Raw genomic sequence first — 23,310 nt, forward strand, 5'->3', positions numbered from 1 at the left:
CTTTAGAAAACAAAAGGCTGGAGAGCCAGCAGTGGTAGCTCATGCCTATAATCCCAGCACTTAGAAGGCTGAGGCAAGAAGATCTCTGGGAGTTCAAGGGCAGCCTGAAATGCATAGTAAGACCCTGTCTCAAAACAAACAAAAAAACTACATGTTGAAACCCCCAAGAGTAAATACAAATTAACTATGGAAAAAATAAAAAAAAGGATGAGAAAAATAGGAATAAAAAAACAATTTTGTGTAGCTGGGCGTGGCGGCACACGCCTGTAATCCCAGCACTCCAGAGGCTGAGTCAGGAGGATCGCTGTGAATTTGAGACCAGCATGGGCTACACAGTGCGTTCCAGGTCAGTCTCAACTACAGAGTGAGACCCTGTCTCAAAAAAATCATTAAAAAAAAACAATTTTGTGGGCCAGGGATTTAGCTCAGTGGCACCACGCCTTCCTTGCAAGACAAGGTCCTGAATTTGATCACCGGTACCGCAAAAACTATAGGAATTATGATTATCAAATGTTTTAACATTTAAATTCTATTTTATAAAGTACAAGTAACAATCTCTCTCTTTTTTTTTTTCGTTTTTTGAGACAGGGTAGCACTATGTAGTTGAGACTGATCTGGAACTCACTATGTAGCCCAGGCTGGTCTCCAACTCACAGTGATTCTCCTGCCTAAGCCTCCCCAGTGCTGGGATCTCAGGCGTGCGTGACCACGCCCGGCCTTAAAAAAATTTTTTAATGGGGAGATAGAAAATGAGAAATAGGGAAAAAATATTGAAAATTTCTTCTTCAGAAAACAAAAATTAATCATTATTGTACTTATGATTTTAAAAAACAAGCATTAAATGAAAAAGAGGGTCACCAATGGATATAAAATTTTAACAAACTTCTGAAAAACAAAAATGAATGGGAGCCGGACATGGTGGTGTACACCTGTAATCCCAGCACTCGAGAGGCTGAGGCAGGACGATCATTGTGAGTCTGAGACCAGCCTGGGCTACATAGTGAGGTCCAGGTCAGTCTCAACTACACAGTGAGACCCTGTCTCAAAAAACAAACAAACAAAAAAGAATGGGAATACTTTAAAAATGTAATAAAGAAAGTTTTAGCTCAGAAATAAGCTGTGACAAAGCCACTGAGGAAATGTCAGACAACCTAATATAAACAAAAGTCTGGGCTCTAAGTAACCAATTTGATGGACAGCAGGAGTGAGTAATGGGAATGAAAACAATACTTAAGTGAAGTTTTCTATAAAGAGTAACTGTATCTGTCAATCAATTATCAGAATAACTATATCTGTCAATCACTTATCAGAAAAACGTGAGTTACTAATCTGTATTACCAAATCTACCAGGATCTTTTCCCTGAAGAAAATATTTATATTTATTTTTTGGATTTGAATCATGTGTATGAATATATGCCTATTCAAAAGAAATTTAAAAAATAGAAAAGAACAGCATTCGAGATACAAAGAGCAAACTATATAAATGAAAATAATAGGAAAATGTCTCTTACTAAACAAAGACAGTTTTGTGAAGAAGTTCTAATTTATTGACTCTATAGATTTCCTTGAAGTCTACTAGTAACACAGTAGCACATGGACTGTGAAGAAAACCTCAGAGGTTCCGTTCCCAGCTTCTATCTTGGGTTCCTAAACTATAAAACTGGAACAATAACAGAATTTATCTTCTAAGAGAGTAAACCACTTAGAATATATAATAAAGAAGCACTCAATGGGAATTTATTATTACCTGTGCTGCAGCCCAAATGCAGTCAATATGCTGAGTACTCAGTCGCCCTTCTGCTGCCAAAAAATTCAAAATCACTTGGCACTGTTTGATAATCTGTAAAAGGAAAACTTACTGTAGTTAATTTAAAAAAATATTCTTCTCACTATAGAATACAAAGACCATGTAATTATCCACAAACCTCAATATGTAAATTTGGTCCAAATATATGCTCCACTACATTGTTGCTAATAAGCCAGTCTGCAAGTTCTTTTGCAATGGACCTATAGTCAAATAATAAAAATAGCACATTAAAAATTTTTATCATCCTTTCCCATGTTTAAAAGGTAAAACCAGTTGAAAACTTAAATTTATTATCACAATTACAAAGTGACTATATATAACTCATTGTTCAAAGTACTACTGAAGCTTAACTAAAGTGAAATATAACAAATGCTAATATTCCTCGAATTTATTAAAAAAAAAGTAACAAAGTTAGAACAACTGAAGGTACCCAGGTGAAAATAACAAATGTAACATCTAGTTAATGATGTGTTTTCTACTCAAAAACATTGCCTTCCCCTTTTTGTTTCCATAGTAGACACTGAAGCAGCAAAGGTTCTCCAATATGTCCTCTGAAATGAGAATATCAAGAAAGTAGGTAACCAAAAGGATGAACAAAGAAACTACCCCCCAAGTCAAACTGCAACTCCCCTGCCAGATACTAATGAAGATTCTACACTAATGAATAAAAAGGAAAATGATGAATATATAAGGAAAGTGGGAGGTCAAAAATAGATTAAAAAACATAAAGTATAGTAAAAGATCTCCAATTGTTTGTCAGTATTAATTATGTACAGAAAAACTAGAAGCAGTTCGTTTTCTAGAAAGGGACAGAGGGTACCAGAAAAACAGTTAAAGAAACTTCCCAAATTTGTTTGAAAACATTCATCTACACATCCAAATAAGCACAAAAAATTCCAAGAAGGATAATCACAAAAAAAAATCAAGAGATCGAAAAGAGACTAATCATAGGCAAATGAATGAAAGCTAAAGAGGAAAAATGTGTGTATTTATTGTTGTTGTTTGTTTATTTATTTGAAACAGGGCCTTGCCATGTAGTTCAGGCTGGTCTTGAACTCACTATATAGTCCAGACTGGCCTCTAACTTACAGCAATCCTGCCTCAGTTACCCAAGTGCTGGGATTACAGAACTGTGCCACCACACCCAGCTAAAGAGAAAAATCTTCAAAACACTGAAAGAGAGGGCCAGGGACTTAGCTCAGTGGTTCCACTGCCTGCCTCGCTACGAGCAAGGACCCAAGTTCGATCCCCTGTACCAAAAAAAACAAAACACTAAAAGAAAATCAACTAAGCAAATAAGATCAATCGTTGGCTTATTAAGAAGAGAGGAATAGTGCAATAATGGAACAAAATTTTGTATTTAATTAGAATTCAATTACTACCAATTTGAAAAGTTAAATATATACTATAGCCCCCCCCCAAAAAAACCAGGAAAATAATTTTTAATTATAAAAAATGGAATTAAAGTAGCATACTAAAATAAATTCATATATTGTAAAATAAAGCAGCAAAGGAAGAATAAAAACACCTAAGACATCAGGAAATAGCAAAAGGTACATGTAACACTAAAGTATAAGTAACAAAAACAGTGAATGGATTAAAAACTAAGAAGACACTGTTGAATAAGATTAAAAAAAAAAAAAAGTACTAGAGTTGGAATGAAGGATGTTGTACTACTAGACTATGTCCCCAGTCCTTTTCCAATTAAATTTTGAGACAAGGTATTGTTAAGTCACTCAGGCTTTTCTGAAACTCAAGATCATCTTGCCTCAGCCTCTCTAGTGGCTGAAATTTATAGGAGTGTAAATTTTCTTTTTAAATTCAGGAGTGTATTTTTCTTTTTAAAGATTTAACAAAATATTGCCTCTGAGAGACATACGTTAGATTCAAAACCAAACAGACTGAAAACGAAAAGACGGAAAAATATTTATCATGCAAACACCAAGCATAATAAAGCTGCAGTGGCTATACTAATATAAAATTTATTTTAAGCCAAAAAGAAATCTTAAAAAGAGGAATAACTTATAAGCATAAAAAGGATCCAATTATCAAGATAATACTTATGTACCTAATAAAACAGCTACAAAATATATAAAGCAAAAACCATTTGAATCAAAGGAAAAAAAGTAAATTAATACTACAGTCAATTCTTGCTACTTACAGCATTCTAAATTAGCTAATACTCAACCACAGTCCTAGAAGAAGAAAAACAATTCATACTGGTGGATTGCATTTCTATTAAAAAAAAAAAAAGTTCGTAAGGATTCAGGCTGTCTCTTCTAACAAGTACTACTGCTGGGATTCAGGCCCAATTAATGTGGGCCCAAATTCCAAGTTTCTTGTACTACACTGTACTGCCCTCCAACCCCCAGGTCTCCATCCTCTGAGTGTCTTTATGGGTACTCTGAAACAATATAGCAAAGTGTCACCTTGCTCAATTTCAGTTTGGAGTGTGAATATTTGGACATTCAAATTTTTCATTGCTCTCTACAAGTGCATAGAAAACTGTGAACATGTTGTACATACTGATTTTGTAGTCACAGAAAATTTTCAACAGGTTCAAAATTTACAAATACAGAACAACCAAAAGTAATGATCATCAACTACAGCTGAAAATTTCAATACCCTACTTTTTTTTTTTTTTCTTGAGACAGGGTCTCACTATGTAGTTGAGACTCATATGGAATTCACTATGTGGCCCAGGGTGGTCTGGAACTCACAGCGATCCTCCTGCCTCAGCCTCCTCAGTGTTGGGATTACAGGTGTGCACCACCACACCCGGCTCAATACCCTATTTTTGATAACAAAGAACTAGACAGAAAATCAGAACATGGGGGGCAATACTACAAACAGACTTAATGGATATCTGTAGAACATTCCATACAACAAAATAGAATATTCTGCAGGATAGTCTACATTCAAGGTTATAAAACTGCAAATATACAATTAGAAACAGCACAGTCAGGTATACTGTCATATGCCTATAATCCCAACTAGTTAGGAAGGCTGAGGCAGGAGGATTTTGAGTGCAAGGGCAGCCTGGGACACTTAGCAAGGTCCCCTGTCTCAAAAATTTAAAAATTAAAATAAAAAATTAAAGCAGGGCAAAGCTGTGAATGGACAATTTATTGAAGAATATGTAGAGCACCCTCTTAGTACACACAAGGCCCTAGGCACTCAATCCCCAGATAAGCCAAATGAAAAAGACCACTATTCATATGATTCCATTCATATGAAATATTTCAAAATAGGCAAATCTATATAAACACAAAATAGATTAGTGATGCTGGGAATGAGAATAAGGATGACAAATGGGCAAAAGAGGTCTTTTAGAAATGATGAAAATGTGTACTAAGAACCATTAAGTTATGCACTTAAAATAAGTGAAATTTAATAAAACTGCCTTTAAAAATTTAATAAAACTGCTTAAAAGATCTAATTTTTACTCCCCAACAATATTTACACGTAACATTTTGCTCCAATTCTCTGTATATATCCTCCCTTTCCTACCTAAACAACTCAAGACCTTTACTCTCTTTATTCTCTTAGCCATATTCTTCTTTTGTTTGTTGATTGGTTTGGCTTTTAGTCTTTTTCTTTGTTGTTTGCAGTACTGCAGACTGAACCCAGGAAATTCACACTGAGCTATATCCCAGTCTCTTTAACCTTAGACAGGGTCTACTAGGTTACTGAATTGCCCATGCTGAGCTATAACTGATGATCCACCTGCTTCAGCCTCCCAGAATTCTAGGATTACAGGCATGCACCATCACATCAAAGTTAGCCATTTCTTTAGGATGTTTATTCCTTGTATGTTTTTTAAAATAGAACTCCTTCTTATTCTTCTATCGACTGTTTCTGCACCATAAAGAACTAGCCTGTATGGTATTGCTACAAGTGAAAATTCCAATACATGGGGCGGGGGGCAGCAACAGGAAATCATTGGGCCATAAGGGTGTAGCCCTCATGAATGAGATTAGTCCCTTTATAAAAAAAGACTTCAAAGAGCTCTCTCTCACACCCACTTTAAAGACATGAAGAAGAAAATAGCAGTCTGAAACCTCAAGGCCTTCACCAGAACTCAATCATACTGGCAGCCTGATCTCAGGCAGAAGCCCCCAATCATAAAATAAGTATCTGTTGCTTATAAGCAAACTAACTTACAGCACTTGGTTGTAACAGCCAGAAATAAGACAGTGCGCTTTCAGAAAATAATCACTACCATCTTCACTAAGATCTCCTATATAATCGGTATCTTTCAGCATTCTGCAACAAATAATACTGTATGTGGTGTTTTGTAAAAACTAAAGTTTCAATATAATGTTCTAAAAGCCGATTAAAAAATTGTACAAAAAAAAAATTGTACAAATTAAATAAGACAAAGAATTTCTAGCAAATACCACCTGAGATCTAATAAAGTCACAATTACATTTATCATATAAACAGGTACACACTAAACTGGTATACTTATATATAAATTAATGCTACTTACGTTTCTGTGTCTGATACCAGTGATTCATTATTGCACACATCATTGAAGGTATGAAGTTGGTTCTATGATCAGAGAAAAGAAAGTTTACTACAAATTATTCTTATATATGTTATCAAGTGGCAAGAAACATACTAGTTGTTTTATGCATGTTAATCATAACCAGATTAAAGTTATAAAATATAAGACATAATCAGACACACATACTTCCCAATTACTATGACTACTTCCTTTATCATATTAAAATACTAAAGCTCATTCCAAAAGTAGTAGCTATCCTTTATTATACTAAACACAATAGAGAAAATAAAGTTGACTAAGGAAAAAACAAATAGCCAATGCAAGGCAGCAAGTAATGTCATTACAGATTAGAAAATCCTCCCATTTAAAATTTACCTAGGAAAATGTCAAGAAGTCTTTTATTTATGAAGCCTACTATATGGGTAAAATTTAGCTAATTCAGGGCCAGGGATTTACTCAGTGATTCTGCCGCACACCTCACCAAGTGCAAGGTCCTGAATTCGATCCCCAGCAACAGGAAAAAAATTTTTTTAGCTAATTCAAATTTACAATGTAACTATACTACAAAAACAAGAAATGTAAAGGAATAAAGCTAATGAGGACTGTAGAAGCAAACCACGAAAGGTATACTTATCTCTAGCAAACTACCGTCACGCAAGAATTCAGACCCAAGGATATCTTCCAAACCCCTTCTCCAAAAGAAGCCAAAAATACACTTTTTTTTTCTTGAAACAGGGTCTCACTATGTAGTTCAGACTTCCCTGGAACTCACTGAGTACCCCAGGCTGGTCTCAAATTCACAGTGATCCTCCTGCCTCAGCCTCCCAAGTGCTGGGATAACAGGAATGCACCACCATGCCTGGCAAGAATATACATTTTTACATGACTTCTCACATAAATGACATTTAATACTATATAAAACAAGACATTATTGAAGCCGGGTGTGGTGGTGCATGCCTGTAATCCCAGCACTTGGGAGGCTGAGGCAGGAAGAGTGCAGTGAGTTCGAGACCAGCATGGACTACATAATGAGTTCCATGTCAATCTCAACTACATAGTGAGACCCTATCTTAAAAAACAAAACCAAAAAAACAAAACAAAATAAACGAACAAAAAAAGACACTATTATTAGTCAAATTTCACCCATGGCCTAATCATCTTTGTCTTCTACCTGTTAAACTGAGTAACTACAATCCTCTATAGTTCTTTTGTCTCACAAAACATTGCTTTTTCAATTAAAAAATGAATTTTTAAATGGTGACCAGGTACAGTGGCATATGCCTATAGTGTCAGCTACTTAGAGGCTAAACTGTAATGAGACTGGGCGGTGAATTCAGGAATTCAAGTCCAGCATGGACAACAAAATGAAATCCTAACTCAAAAAATAAAATACAAAAACTGATAAAAGAGACCCTGAAATAAAAAATCTAAAGTATAAATCTTTATAAATCTATATACCTCAGTCTCATTTTTAAAATAAGGAAAATATAGAAATTACTTGTGACAATACAAAGTAATCCATGTAAATCACTTAGCCTAATACCTAGCATAAAGGATTTCACAATGAGTAATAATTCTGATAGTACGACAAGCAAATAAAATTGATAAAAAATAAAGCAAATGGAACTTACTGTTATCTGACTCAATCCAGCCAACCTCATAGTCAAAGTAGGGGACATAAAGTACTTAAATGCAAGATCTAGGCTTTCTTTATCAAAGCATAGTGTTGTATCCAACGGTTCTTTCACTGTGCTCCACATTAAGTCAGCCATATTACGAGCTGCACTCTGCCGTAACTCCTGGTCAGACAGCTTGCATAAATACCTGAATGATTCAAAAAGAGAAAATATACAAACCTCAAAAAAAACTTTTTAAATTTTCACAAAATGCTGCTAAAGACACCCACAAATTCAATAATGCTTCTGTTCTCCATACTTACATAATATTTAGTATAGTACAATCTGGCATCCTTAGATTTACTCCCAATATAGGGTATTTCTATGTGATGCTTAAAGGACTCTCGACCTGTGGCAATGTGTCTTTCTGGCTCCAAGTTCAACTTGGCAGAAACTGCCAAGAGCCAAGTCATTCCTGCCAACTTGAGCTACTGGTAGTACAGGCATGACAGTCCACTGAGCAGCTTGTACCATTGGTGGTAGAAGTGGTACAGTCAAGTATAGCACAGTCATGCGGGTACCACCAGCAGTTCAAGTCACTCAGCATTAAGACATCTGAATTACAGCCCTATTGTGAAAAAAACATAGGGCTCTGTATCTCATGTAAAAACTTATTATTCTTTAAGATCTATCATATTGACAGTTCCTATGTTAGTAAATTTTAGATGACTTCCTAGACAGTATATTTCTTCCTCTAAAAGCCAAAATCTTTAACATATGTACATTAAGCGTTATTCTTTTTGCTTCTAAAATCCATAAACATCTAGTTTTCTGACTAGATACAGATTAATCTTTTTGGGTGACTCCTTCTTTGAATCTAAACTTTCAACATCAGTGCTTCTTGGGGCCTGTAATAAAAGCAAAATGGCCATAAATTCTTCCCATTATAATACACAGAAAGTCTCTGCAATTTGACTTCACTACTCCTCCTAACAAGAAATATCATCTGTGGATGGGGATGTACCTCAATGGTAAAACACTTGTCTAGAATGCACAAGGCCCTAAGCTGTACCACCAGTGGGGTTAGAGGTGAGGGTAGGGAGAAGGAGAAGAAGAAAAGAAATGTCATTTGTGTCATTACCCCCTTGAATTTGGCTTTGTAATGTAACTTGCTCTGGTCAACAGGATAACAGCTGTGACCTAGCAGAAGCTGAAAAGCCTTTGAGCTTGCCCCCCATTATTGGAAACTCTTCCACACTCAGAGGAGTCCCAGGTTAGCCCACTACACAGAAGAGATTTGGCTGGTGCAAGCAACTCTAGCATGTACATGTATGAATCTCCCACCCATCAGCCTGCCAATCGTGGAATGTATACATAAGGCTGTACTAGACCATCACGTCAGCCCAGATCAATAGAACCATCTAGCCAACCAGAGAAATTATAAATGGCTATTTTTTAAAGATACTAGATTAAGGGTTGTTTGCTTACATAGCAAAATCAACTGTTATGGGGCACTGTTCTAGATTTATGTATCTTCTATCCCTGGTTCTTAGAACTGTGTTTAGGCTGACAACTCTTTTATTAGTCTGTTCTGAACTACAGGCTCATACTCTTAATTTGCAAGCCATCACTTAAGTTTTCTACTGACATGTCAAAGTCCTGTCTTTTTTTGGGGGGGGGGTACCAAGGATTGAACTCAGGACCTTGTGTTTATAAAGCAGGTGCAGTGCCACTGAGCCAAATCCCCGACCAAAGTCCTGTCTTTAAACTCAGCTAGTCTTTCATATCTGTCACAACAGAGAAACACAGTACAACAGAGAAATATGGAGAGGGGATCACTGTTGGTGTAGTCCAGAAAGCTACAGTTTTCTTTTATATACCATGATTACCAGTGCTAGTGTAAGTAACATAATTTCTTTCCAAGATCACAGCACCATTTTAATTAGCCTACTAGTTTCTATTCCAGTCCCACTACAATTTATAACAAACTTAAAAGCCAAAGTGATTTTTTAAAAATAACCATGACTCATGCTGAAAAAAAAAAAAAACCTTCAATAGATTCCCATTGTTAAAATTATATCCAAACTTCACAAAAGCGCAAAGACCTTGAAAAACTCTGGCCCTGTTTATCACTTCAATCTTATATCATAATTATATCACCGTTACATATTAGGCTCCATCTCAGTCTACTTCTCCATGGTTAAGATGTCCTACTCTTTCTAAATTCGAAGACAGCTAGGTATGGTAGCACACAACTGTAATCTCAAGCTGAGGCAAGAGGATGACTCAGTTTGAGGCCAGCCTGGGCTACACAGTGAGTTCAAGGCCAGTCTGAACTACAAAGTGAGACCCAGTCTTAAAAAAAAAAAATTCAAAGCTTATGTTCATGGGCCAGGGATTTAGCTCAGGATTAGCTCGCAAGCACAGGATCCTGAGTTTGATCCCTAGTACAAAAACAAAAACAAAAAACAAAGCCTGTGTTCATATGTTCCTTCTGTATGGCTATGCCAATGTGTATCCTCTATCATCTAATCAGCTGATTCAGAGGGCACCTTTCAGAAAAGCCTTACATTCCCTATGATATTATACTATCTGTGTTATCTTCATCTTCCTCCAGGAACTCAAACAGTACCAGAAAATAACAGGCACTCAAATGTTTGTGTGTGAATAAGAAAGAGGTATAAAGAATTCCTGATTTTTTTAATAAAAAAAAACTAATTCTTTGAACTGATAGTTCATACTCTGAATCTACTCAATACACTTCCTCTACTTTCTTCTTAGATTTGAGACCTAAACAAAATTCAAGTATCATCTTTTCCTCAATGAGAACTTCCCTTTCCCCACCTCCACATTTAAAATTTTACCACAGCTGGGTATGGTAGTGCCCATCTGTAATCCCAGCACTTAGGAGGCTGAGGCAGGAAGATCACCTGAATTTAAAGCCAGCGTGGGCTACATAGTGAATTTAAGGTCAGCCTGAACAATGCAGCAAGAGCCTTTCTCAAAAAACAGAAATATTAAGAAACATGAAAAACCAAATAAGCACTAATACAATTGTAGCGGGGGATCTAAATACCCCACTTTCACAAATAGACAGATCATCTAGGCAAAAAACCAACAACGAAGTACTAGAATTGAACCAAGCTTTTGAACGCATGCACTTATTAGACACCTATAGAGTGTTCCACCCCACAAAATCAGAATGTACATTCTTTTCGGCTGCACATGAGTCATTCTCCAAGATAGATCATATATTAGCTCACAGAACAGATTTGAATAAATGCAAAAGAATCGAAGTTATTCCCTGTGTATTATCAGATTATACTGCAATCAAGCTGGAGATCAATAGCACAAGAAACCGTAGGAACTTCACAAACACATGGAAAGTCAATAATACTCTCCTAAATAATCAATGGATCACAAAGGAAATTAAAGAAGAAACCATGCAGTTTTTACAAATAAATGAAAATGTGAATACAACATACAGGAATATATGGGGCACAATGAAAGCAGTTCTACATGGAAAATTTATAGCATTGAATGCCCACACTAGGAAAATTGAGTGTGCTAAAATAAGCAACCTAATGATGAATCTTAGACTCCTAGAAAAAGAGCAAGAAAAACCCAAAGCTCAAACAAGAGAGGAAATTATAAAGATCAGAGCAGAAATCAATGCAATGAAAACTAAGAAAACCATACAAAAAATAAATGAATGGAAGAGTCGGTTTTTTGAAAGAATAAATAATATTAATAAACCCTTAAGCTAATCTTATCAAAAAAAGGAAAAGCTCAGATCCATGCAATTAGGAATGAAAAAGGCGAAGTCACAACAGATCCAAAAGAAATCCAGAGGATAGTCAATACTACTTTGAGAACCTGTACTCTAACAAAAAGGAAAACACAGAAGAAATGCACAGATTTCTAGATACTTATGAATTATCAAAATTGAACAAAGAAGATAAAAACATTTTAAACATCCCAATTACAATCAGTGAAATTGAAAATTTAATTAAAAATTTACCAACAAAGAAAAGGCCAGGTCCTGATGGATTCACCGTTGAATTTTATAAGACATTTACAGAACTACTGCCATTACTCTTCAGACTTTTCAATGAAATTGAAAGGGAAGCAATACTTCCAAATTTATTCCTGGAAGCAAGTATCACTTCCCAAACCAGGGAAAGACCCAACTAAAAAAGAGAACTCCTTAATGAATATAGATGCAAAAATCCTTAATAAGATACTAATAAAAAGAATACCAAGGATCATCAAGAAGATCATTCATCCTGACCAAGTTGGATTTATTCCAGGGATGCAAGGATGGTTCAACATATGTAAGTCAATAAATGTAATACACTATATTAACAGTGTGAAGGACAAAAACCATATGATCCTCTCATTAGATGCAGAAAAAGCATTTAACAAAATTCAACACCCATTCATGATAAAAACTCTGCAAAAAATTGGAATAGATGGTCTATATCTCAACTTAATGAAGGCTATTTATGAAAAACCAACAGCCAACATCATATTAAATGGCCAAAAACTGAAAACTTTCATGTTAAAATCAGGAACAAGACAAGGATGCCCATTATCACCACTCCTTTTCAATATAGTTCTGGAAACATTAGCCAAAGCAATTAGACAAGAGAAAGAAATTAAAGCAATAAAGATAGGAAAGGAAGAAGTTAAACAGTAATTATTTGCTGACAATATCATACTCTACATTGAAGACCCAAAAAACTCTACCAAAAGACTTCTAGACTTAATTGACACTTTTAGCAGAGTAGCTGGATACAAAGTCAACTCCTAAAAATCAATAGCCTTCTTATACACACACACACACACACACACACACACACACACACACACACACACAGAAAAACAGACTCACTGAGCAAGAAATTAGGGAAACAATTCCTTTCACAATAGCATCCAAAAAAAATGAAGTATCCAGGAATCAATCTAACAAAAGAAGCAAAAGACCTCTACACTGAAAACTACAGCACTCTGATAAAAGAGATCGAAGAGGATATAAGAAAATGGAAAGATCTCCCCTGCTCCTGGGTAGGAAGAATCAACATAGTGAAAATGGCCATACTACCAAAACTGCTATACAGATTCAATGCAATGCCAATTGAAATTCCAACACTATACTTCACAGAACTAGAAAGGAGAATCCAAAAATTCATTTGGATCCATAAGAGACCTAGAATAGCAAATGCCATACCAGGCAACAGACACATGGCAGCAGGTATAACAATTTCCAATTTGAAACTATACTGCAAAGCCACTGTGATAAAAGCAGCATGGTACTGGCAAAGAAACAGACCTGAGGATCAGTGGAACAGATTGGAACACACAAAAACAACTTATGATATACTCAGCTACCTCATCTTGATAAAGGAGCTGACCATCCCCACTGGAGGAAGAATGGCCTCTTTAACAAATGGTGTTGGAAAAACTGGATCTCAACCTGCCAAAGATTAAAACTGGACCCTTATCTTTCACCATGAACTAAATTAAAATCCAAGTGGATTAAAGATCTATATATTAAAAAAGAAACATTAAACTTGCTGGAAGATAAGTTAGGCAGAACTCTTGAAGACACCGGCACAGGAAAAGGCTTTATGAACAAATCCTCAGTAGTATGGCAACTAGAGGAAAGAATCAACAATTGGGATCTCATCTTGTTAAAAAGCTTCTGCACTTCAAAAGAAACCATCAACAGAACTAAGAGACAACCAACAATGTGGGAAAAAATTTTTACCAGCTGTTCTTCAGACAAAGGACTATTATCTAGAATCTCTAAAGAACTCAAAACAATCAGTCCCTCCAAGTATAAAGACCCAATTCAAAAATGGGCATTTGAAATGAACAGATATTTCTCAGACAAAGAAAAGCAGAAAGTAAATATATGAAAAAATGTTCCACATCATTGGTCATTCGAGAGATGCAGATGAAAACAACACTGAGATTCCACCTCACCCCACAAATAGCTGCCATCAAGAAATCAACTAATAACAAATGTTGGCGGGGTTGTGGGGAGAAAGGAACCCTTCTCCATTGTTGGTGGGAGTGCAGTCTGGTACAACCACTATGGAAATCAATATGGAGATACCTCAAAGAACTAGGATTAGAGGTTCCATTTGACCCAGCCATCCCTCTCCTGGGTATCTTTCCAAAAGAATTAAAAGAATCACACCAGAGTGATATATGCACAACCATGTTTATAGCGACATAGTTTGTAATAGCTAAAACTTGGAAACAGCCCATTTGCCCATCAGTTGGAGATTGGATAAAGATGATGTGGTTTTTCTATAAAATGGAATACTACTCAGCCATACAGAATGAGAAATTAGATTCCTTTATAGGAAAATGGATACATATTGGGAATATACTCCTAAGTGAAATAAATAAGTCACACATGTGTAAATACTGAATAGTTTCTCTGGTGTGAATAAACTGTAATAGTACACAAATCTTTTGCTCATATTTTCATCAGGTAATTTATTTTTTGTTGATGGAGTTCATGAGTTTCACATATACCTTGAATGTTAACTGCTTATCACTGTAGGGGGTTATTCTTTATATAATATATATGTGTATGTATATATTTTTTCTCTTATTCTATGGGCTACATTTTCATTTAGTTGATTGTTTCCTTTATACTTCAAGAAATATTTAAATATTTCTCAGATGTTTATTTTGCTTTTGTTCCTTGCACTTTTCATGTCAATGCAGAAATTATTACTTATTTTAAAAAAAGAACAAAACAAAACTCCCTTCTCTGCCCCTGTAACCCATTCTCTAGAACTCTTACTTGGTTTTTGCTATTTATCCTATAGTACTTAGCAGTTTCTGATGTACTATATTATATATTTATTTTTTATATACATGTTTAAATCGATTTTTTTCTCTGCCATATCCCCAGTGACAACAGAATACTTAGTATTCGACTGAATACAGAATAACTGTTATTAATCTTTTATTTTTATATACTCATGTTTAAAAACCATGCAAAGAAAAAACAAGTGCAACCTAAATCACTAAAAAGTTAACATTAAATTGGGTGTGGTGGCATAAGCCTGTAACTCCAGCACTTGGGAGGCTAGGTAAGAGAATGGCCATAGTTACAGGACAGCCTGAACTACATACACCAAGACCCTGTTTCAAAAAGCAAAGGAAAAAAAGTTAATCTTAAACATAAAATCATATACATCCTTAATAGTATATATCAAACTATGAAGTGAAAGTTTTTCTTGAGGATGTGACCATAAGAGACATTCAATACTATAATTCTGTGCTATAAATTTAAATGTTAAATTAATAATGGGGAAAATTTTACAAACTCACCTGATAACATAGGTCCTAAAAGGTATAATGTGCTGCATGACAGCAGGAATATGAAGCCATATTCTAATCTATAAAGAAACACAAAGATGACATTAATGTTTAATATGTGAAATCGTTCACTAAAATAAAAATAAGCACTTTTTTGCTGCCTCTAAAACTATACTGTTAAATCAATTTTGAAAATAAGCTACAAAATAGGATTCTAACGTATTATACAAATAAAATCAATCTGAAAAATACTAGATCCTTGCTGAAAGGAAAACCACCTATTCAAATAATATCTTCTACCTATATGCTTCCCTAAACCTCTTCTTTTAAAAAAGAATGTAGCTGGGCATGGTGGCACACACCTGTAATCCCAGCACTTGTGAGGCTGGGGCAGGAGGATCGCTTTGAGTTCGAGACCAGTCTGGGCTACATAGTGAGCTCCAGGTCAGTCTCAACTACAGAGTGACACCCTGTCTCAAAAAACCAAAACAAAAAACAATAATAAAAAAGAATGTATATTCTATTATTTATTTATTGAGACAGGGTCTTCGTAGTTCGGGCTGGCCTTAAAAACATGTAGTCCAGGCTGGCCTCAAACTTGCAGCAATTCCTCTGCCTCAGCCTCCCCAGTGCTGAGTTTATAGGCGTGCACTACCATGCCCAGCCTCTATACCTCTTTGTATAGGAACTTCCATACAAAGCACTAAATTATCTTAAATCAACCATCTTTTTAATAAACTATCTCATGCTGCTTCCTTTCAAAAAATATCAATTACTTATGATTTCTAGTCACTTCAATAACTACGTAGGGCAATTAGATTTTATAATCACATACTGATTACATAACTATTTATGAAATAAGCTCTTGCTGAAAGCAACCTTCAACTGAGTTATAACATAAGTTGTAATAAATCTGTTTCTTTACTTTTTACATGATATTCTGAACATTTCTGAATTCCATGTGCTTACATTATACTATTCTCAAAATTAGTGACATATGTATCATAAAAATTCTAGCCAAACAATATCAAAAACAAATTTGGGAACAAAGAATATGTATTCACTATAATCAGATAATAGACATCTATAGAAACCCTATAGGACATACAAAATAATGGCAAAATGCTGAAACTTCTCCTCTTACACTTAGAATAAAAAAAAAAATTCAATTTTACATAAACTCAAGGTCCTTCATAATAAGGCAGGAAAATTAAAGATCAGAACAAAAGAATAAAAATTAGTATTACTCTAATTTTTTAAAAATTATGAAATTTGATCATGTAAACATTAAAATTAATTTTTTTGCAAGACTGCTGCTTAGAAAATAAAAATAAATGCACCTGCACACAAATATGTACATATAAATCATACATATGATATGGGATTTTTTTCTTATATTCCAGGAACAGAGTATAGTCTTGAAAAACTTTTTATAACATCAAAAAATTCTAATTCTAGATATATACTCAAATGAAATGCATACAACATATACATGTACACCAAAAAGATTAACTATAATCATCATTAACTGTAGTCAATTAAATCTCCATCACTGATAAAATGGAAACACACTGGTATATTTATTTGTAGAAAATATAGAGTAAAGGGCCGGGGATTTAGATCAGTGGTTCCACCACCGGCCTTGCAACCACAACGTCCAGAGTTCAATTCCTCCGCACGAAAAAAAAGAAAGAAAAGATACCCCATTGAAAATAAACAGATTAAGAATTACAAGCAATATAAATTTTACTTTTTAAAAAAAGCAACCAGGCATGAAAGAAAGCAGAGTATGTGATTCTATTTGCATGATTAACAAAATAGACAAAGCTAATCAGCAGAAATGATCACCATAAAAGCATCAACTGTCAGACACGCTGTCACACACTTGTAATCCCAGCTGTGTCAGAAGATTGTTGCGAGTTCAAGGAAAGCCTGGGCTACATAGTGAAGTTAAGGACAGCCTGAACGATACAGGGAACCCTGTCTCAAAAATAAAACAGAACAAAAAGAAAAATATCAACTGGTTTTTTTTGTTTTGTTTTTGGTATCGGGGATAGAACTCTGGTCCTTGCACTTGCAAGGCAGGTGGCAGAACCATTGAGCTAAATCCTCAGCCCAGTATCAACTGTTTTTGGAGAAAGAGATGAGATAATGAGTAGTTTGGAGATATAATAAAGGAGAATTGTTTTCTGCCCTCACCTTTTTTTTTTTTTGGTACTGGGGATTGAACTTGGGTCCTTATGCCTGCGCAAAGCAGGTAGCAGAATCAATGAACTAAACCCCCGGCCCGAGAATTCTGTTTTGTTTCTTGGTAGGAGCCATGTTATCATTTTGTGTGCTACCTATATTAATACTATTTTTCAAGATTTAAAAAGGTCAAAAATTCTATTAAGATACTTTACAGAAGCCAAGCATGGTGGCTCATGCCAGTAATCCCAGCATTCAGGAGGATGAGGCAGGTGAATTGCCTTGAGTTTGAGGCTAGCTTAGGCTAAACAGTGAGATCAAGTTCGACTTTAGTTCAGTGGTTCCAATGCCTGCCTTGCAAGCAAAAGGCCAAGTTGTGATACCTGGTACCAAGGCAAAAAAAAAAAAAAATCAAATGAACAAAAAAAAAAAAAACACCAAAAATAAGGTTTTAGAGGGAAGAAAATAAGCACAAACACCTTTTATGCAGAGGAAAAAACAATAAAATTTAAATTAAAAATGACAAAGAAAAACTTCCTATTAAAATTTAAAAATTCTAACAGAAAAAAGAGGTATCATTCACCAACCCTTAAAATTAACATTCTGCTAAGTAAAAAAAGTGAAACTGGGGCCGGGGATTTTGCTCACTGGTGCCACCACCTGTCTCGAAAGCACAAGGTCCTGAGTTTGATCCCCAGTACCACAACCCCCAAAGTGACTTATAGCAATGAAATCAAAATTATGTAGCATGCAAAGAACTAAATTCACACTCAGAATTATTTATCTATAAAAACTGGCATGCTTTACAGCACAACTATAAATGAAAAATAATAAGAATGAATATATTGGGCTTTTTTCATTAGTAACTGTAGATTTTGAGTCTTGCGTTTGCTTTTCTCCTCTTTTGTGCTAATGGAATTTTAACAACCCTAACTACAAGTTAAAAATCTCATTAATAAGCCCGGGCATGGTGGTGCACGCCTGTAATCCCAGCACTCGGGAGGCTGAGGCAGGAGGATGGCTGTGAGTTTGAGACCAGCGTGGGCTACATAGAGTTCCAGGTCAATCTCAACTACATAGTGAGACCCTGTCTCAAAAAACCAAAAAGAAAAAAAAAAAATCTCATTAATAGCAAAATTATGTTCCCTGTTCCTCTATTACTGAAGCAAAACAGTTTTTTAATTCAGAGCTGCTTCTGATAAAGTGATAAAATAAGAACTTCTATAGATATCTGAAAATATACAGTCCTAGCCTAATTGCTTCGTTTTAACAGTGCTTAGTGCTGAAATCAGTCTTTGGACAATCAACGAGTTCAGAAATAATTGTGTCAAGTATTACTATATTCCCCCACAAACCTGCATTTCTGATTACATCTTTTATTTAATAATTTAAGCTGAGGTACCTTTTCTTTCCTTTCCTTTTCTTTTTTTTTTTTTTTTTTTTTTTTTTTTTTTTAATGGTACCAGAGATAGAAAGGAACCTTACACTTGCAAGGCAGGCAGCAGCACCACTAAGCTAAATCCCCCGCCCTGGGGTACCTTTTCTAAAGCATGTATTTGAGAGATTTCTTTTTTTAAGTCTCGTTTGTACTTCTTTTTTCTCCATGCATACAAATTTTTTAAATCTCTTGTCTTTAGTGGACTATTTATAATAAAATATAGCTATGTGGTATACACTTGTAATCCCAGCCCTCAGAAACTAAGGCAGGAGAATCAATAGTCTAAGCCAGTGTGAGCTAGAAAAGCCTGGACTACAGAGCAATACCTTGTTCAAATTAATTAATTTTATAAAGTAAAATAAATTTAAAATAAAACTTATTATGTCTCAGATGAACAAATCAAGGTAACAAGCTGAGGATTTAGGAAGGATGCTTTAAAGCTAGAATTAAATATAATTCAACAAAGGGAAGCAAAATCAACTCCCAAGTTCTCTGTGGACTTATCTATGACTTTATGATCTATTTCTCTAACTTGTTGATAATTTGCTCTTGCTGAAGATAAAGGGCCCATTTCAAATTAATAAAATAAGCCAGGCAAGGTGGCACTAATCTTAGCACTTGGGAGACTGAAGTAGGAAGAACACCATTGAGTTCAAGGATAGCTTGGGCTACAGTGAGTTCAAGGCTAGCCTAAGCCACACACCAAGACACTGTCCAAAGAGAACAAAAACAACAAAAATCTAAACAACCCCCCAAAAATAAAATAATAAAACTATATTAATAAGGTCTTTGTGATTTTCCTATGGCTACAGGTATAATTTTTTGAACACAATAAGTACAATAATATTTGTGCAAAACTGAGAAATTCGCTAATAGTCAGAGCTAGCTAAGAACTGTTATGGCAAATTTTTAGGACTGAACCTTGATCTGACATTTTCCTTTCTTTGTTGATAATTCAAAACCAAGAACATGAGTTTTCCTCTGAGGAAACCTCAGGACTGTAGGTTCAGGTTCTAAGAGATAGTACTAACCACCCAATAAAACTACTTTTCCCCAAGAACAATTAATCAGGGCAGGGAATTTAGCTCAGTGGCACCATGCCTGCCTTGTAAAAGCCAAGGTCCTGAGTTTGATCCCGATATCAAAAAATTGAAGAATGAATCATCCTAAAAAAAAAAAAAAAAAAAAAAAAAAATCCACATTACAAAAAAAAAAAAAAAAAAAAAAAAGAATAGTCTCATTCTCATTAAATGACATAAACATTCTCTAATGCACGTGTAATATAGTATAATCATTAAACAAACAAGTAGTTGGTTTACCTTATACCCAAAGTAGTATTAACTCATGAATATTTTTTCTTTTCTTTAGAAGGGCTGCTCTAAACCTAATGTATTTTTTCACTGTTAAATGTGGAAGTTTCTTTCATTTGTAAAAGCCCATGTAGGCTGGGGGTTTAGCTCAGTGGTACCACTGCTTGCCTCCCAAGCACAAGGTCCAGAGTTCAATCCCCGGTACCAAGAAAATACAACAACAACAAAGCCCATGTAAATTAAGATATTCCCAAAGAGGGACTTTGGCCAAAGTGAAACCAAAAAAGCATAGCTAATCTGTTAGTTACTTTTCCCTCACTGCTGATACAAAATACCCAACACCCAAAGTTAAAGGGGAAGGGGTTTATTTAGTTCAGAGTTCAAAGAGGTTTCATTCAATAATCAGCTGGCTCCAAGGCAGGGATGGCAAAGAGGGATTGAAGAGCAGAAACAACATGGCACTCAAAAGGTAGCAAAGGCAACAAGGGAAATAGTCCATGGCGTGGAAGAAAGCAGAATGCAACAAGGGACCTTAACAGGGTCTTTCTCTTCCTTTTATCTTTTCAGACTACCAGGATTAGGGCGGTGCCACTGACTCACTAGACACAACACTGATCTAGCTGCCTAGTACTCAAAAGAGAAAAGGACATAAGATATGATCACATCTATACAATGACCCATAGAGGAAAGTATTGTCCTCTAGATGAACTTGATGTACCTAGAAAATTCTAAAATTTCTCACATACAAAGAGATGCCATTTTAATTTTAATTAAATTTAATTAAAACTTCCAGTAGGGTATTCAAAACTCAAAAAAAAAAAAGTCAGAAATCATACCAAAACCTTTACAGTTTAAATATCACCAGCATTAAAAAAAACAACGGGCCAGGGATTTAGCTCAGTGGTTCTGCCGCCTGCCTTGCAAGTAGTGCAAAGACCAGAGTTCGATCCCTGGTACCAAAAAATAAAAAAAAATTTTTAAAACCCCAAAAAGCAGAACTGTAATAATATAAAGCATGAGTTTGTTTGGGTTTGTTTGTTTTTGGTGGCAGAGGGAACTGAACCCAGGGACTTAGCACTAAGCTAAACCCCAGCCCATGTTTGTGATTGTGGAGCGCAAACCCACAGATGCTCTGCCACTGAGCTATGTCTCCAGCCCCTTTTCATTTTTGAGACAGAGTTACACAAAGTTGCCTGGGATTAGTTCAAACTTGAGATCATCTTGTCTTAGCCTCCTTAAGTGCTAGGAATACAGAAACCATAATTACAAAAAGAACTTTAAGCTCTTCATTTCCACCAAAGTATTGACAATATTAAAGAAAATGGAATGTAGACTGAGGGTCAAATCTAAAATTTTTATTATGAAAAAAAAGTGCCAAATGAGAGTTAAGTAAGTTTGATTAGAGCACTTAATAACCTAGCAAGACAAGACTCTCGGTTTGATCTCTAGGATCACAAAGGTGGGGGGGCCCTTTGATATAAAATATAAGTTAGCTGGAGATATAGCTCAGTGCCTAGCATGCACAATGCCCTGGGTTCAATTCCTGGTAAATAACACACACACATACCCAGAGTAATGGCTATTTTGTGAATTTTAGAGGTCAGTTTTTTGTCTTCTCTAAAATAACCAGTGTAGGGCTGGGGATTTAGCTCAGTGATTCTGCCACCTGCCTTGCAAATACAAGACACTGAGTTCAATCCCCAGTACCAAAATATAAAATAAAATAAAATTAATAATAACAATAATAATAATAAAATTACCAGTGTAGAATTCCAATGTCAACATTGTTTGGGTTTCATTTTTTCTCAGAGGAAGCCAAAGTTAATAAAATTTCCTATCAATTAATTAAAGCAGACTAACAATAATAGTTAGGTACTCAATAGGAGCTAAAATGAGTAAAATTCATCAGTCATTAAAAACTTACTATTTATAAAGTATTAAAATACAAACAGGGTCTGGGGATTTAGCTCAGTGGTGCCACTGCCTGCCTCAGAAGCGCAAGGACCCAAGTTCAATCCCTGGTACCAAAAAAAAGAATAAAAATAAAATACAAACTTGAGCCAGAGATTTTGCTTAGTGGTGCCATCGCCTGCCTCTGCCAAGCACAAGATCCTGAGTTTGATCCCCGGTATGGAAAAAAATAAAACAAACAAAAACAAAAAAAAACAGCCAGGTGTGTTGGCACACACCTGTGATCCCAGCGCTCAGGCTGAGGCATGAGGACTGCTATAAATTTGAGGCAAGCCTAGACTACCTAGTGAGTTCAACGCCAGGCTGAACTAACTACATAGTAAGACCCTGTCGTCTCAAAAGCTCAAAACAGGGCCGGGGATTTAGCTCAGTGGTGAGGCTATCTGTCTCACAAGCACAAGGTCCTCCTACGTTCGATGTCTGGTACCCCCCGAAAAATAAAATTCAAAATAAACAAAAACGACACCCAACCTAAATCTTAGCTTTTTTGGGTTTTTTGAAAGAGAAAAAGTTTAGCTTAGCTCACAACATTTAGCCTTTAATTTTAAACCTCACAATAATCCTTTAAAGTAAATATTGTCATCACTTTCATTTTACAGATTAATTTTAATCTGTAGGCTTGAGCTGGGCATGGTGGTGCACACCTATAATTTCAGCACTCAGGAGGCTCAGCCAGGAAGATACTGCAAATTGGCAGCCAGCCTAGGCTACATAGTGAGTTCAAGGTCAGCCTGAACTACATAGTGAAACCTTGTCTCAAATATCAAAACAAAATTTAAGGCGTGAGTTTAGGTTTCAACTGTAATTGTACAAACCTGGAGCCAGGGATTTAGCTCAGGGGCACTGCACCTGCCTCACAAATGCAAGGTCCTGAGTTCAAACCTCAGTACTGAAAATAAAAACTAAACAAAACCTGTATCCATCACTGCCACAGTACATAGCACAGTATTTTCAGCCTATCAGGAAAAGAAGAAGGGAGGGAGGGAGAAAGAGGGAGGGGAGGGGAGAACAGAACATGGAATTCTGGAACTAAAAAATGATCCTGATATAGATCTTTTATTTTTTATTTATTTATTTATTTTTTGGTACCGGGGATTGAACTCAGGTCCTTGCGCTTGCAAGGCAGG

General features: G+C 35.6%; 1 protein-coding gene across 1 annotated transcript in view; it reads right to left on the reverse strand.

Annotated features, from left to right (window-relative positions):
* The window catches only part of Usp34 (ubiquitin specific peptidase 34), a 206,073-nt gene that overhangs the window by 177,717 nt on the left and 5,046 nt on the right, over positions 1–23,310 (reverse strand). Inside the window, 5 exon segments of the mRNA XM_019205320.2 lie at positions 1,748–1,840; positions 1,926–2,007; positions 6,300–6,361; positions 7,949–8,141; positions 15,290–15,357. Coding sequence (XP_019060865.1) covers positions 1,748–1,840; positions 1,926–2,007; positions 6,300–6,361; positions 7,949–8,141; positions 15,290–15,357 — 498 coding nt within the window.

This window comes from Fukomys damarensis, unplaced genomic scaffold (genome assembly GCF_012274545.1).
Source record: "Fukomys damarensis isolate Sample0158 unplaced genomic scaffold, DMR_v1.0_HiC HiC_scaffold_2, whole genome shotgun sequence".
NCBI classification, from domain to species: domain Eukaryota; kingdom Metazoa; phylum Chordata; class Mammalia; order Rodentia; family Bathyergidae; genus Fukomys; species Fukomys damarensis.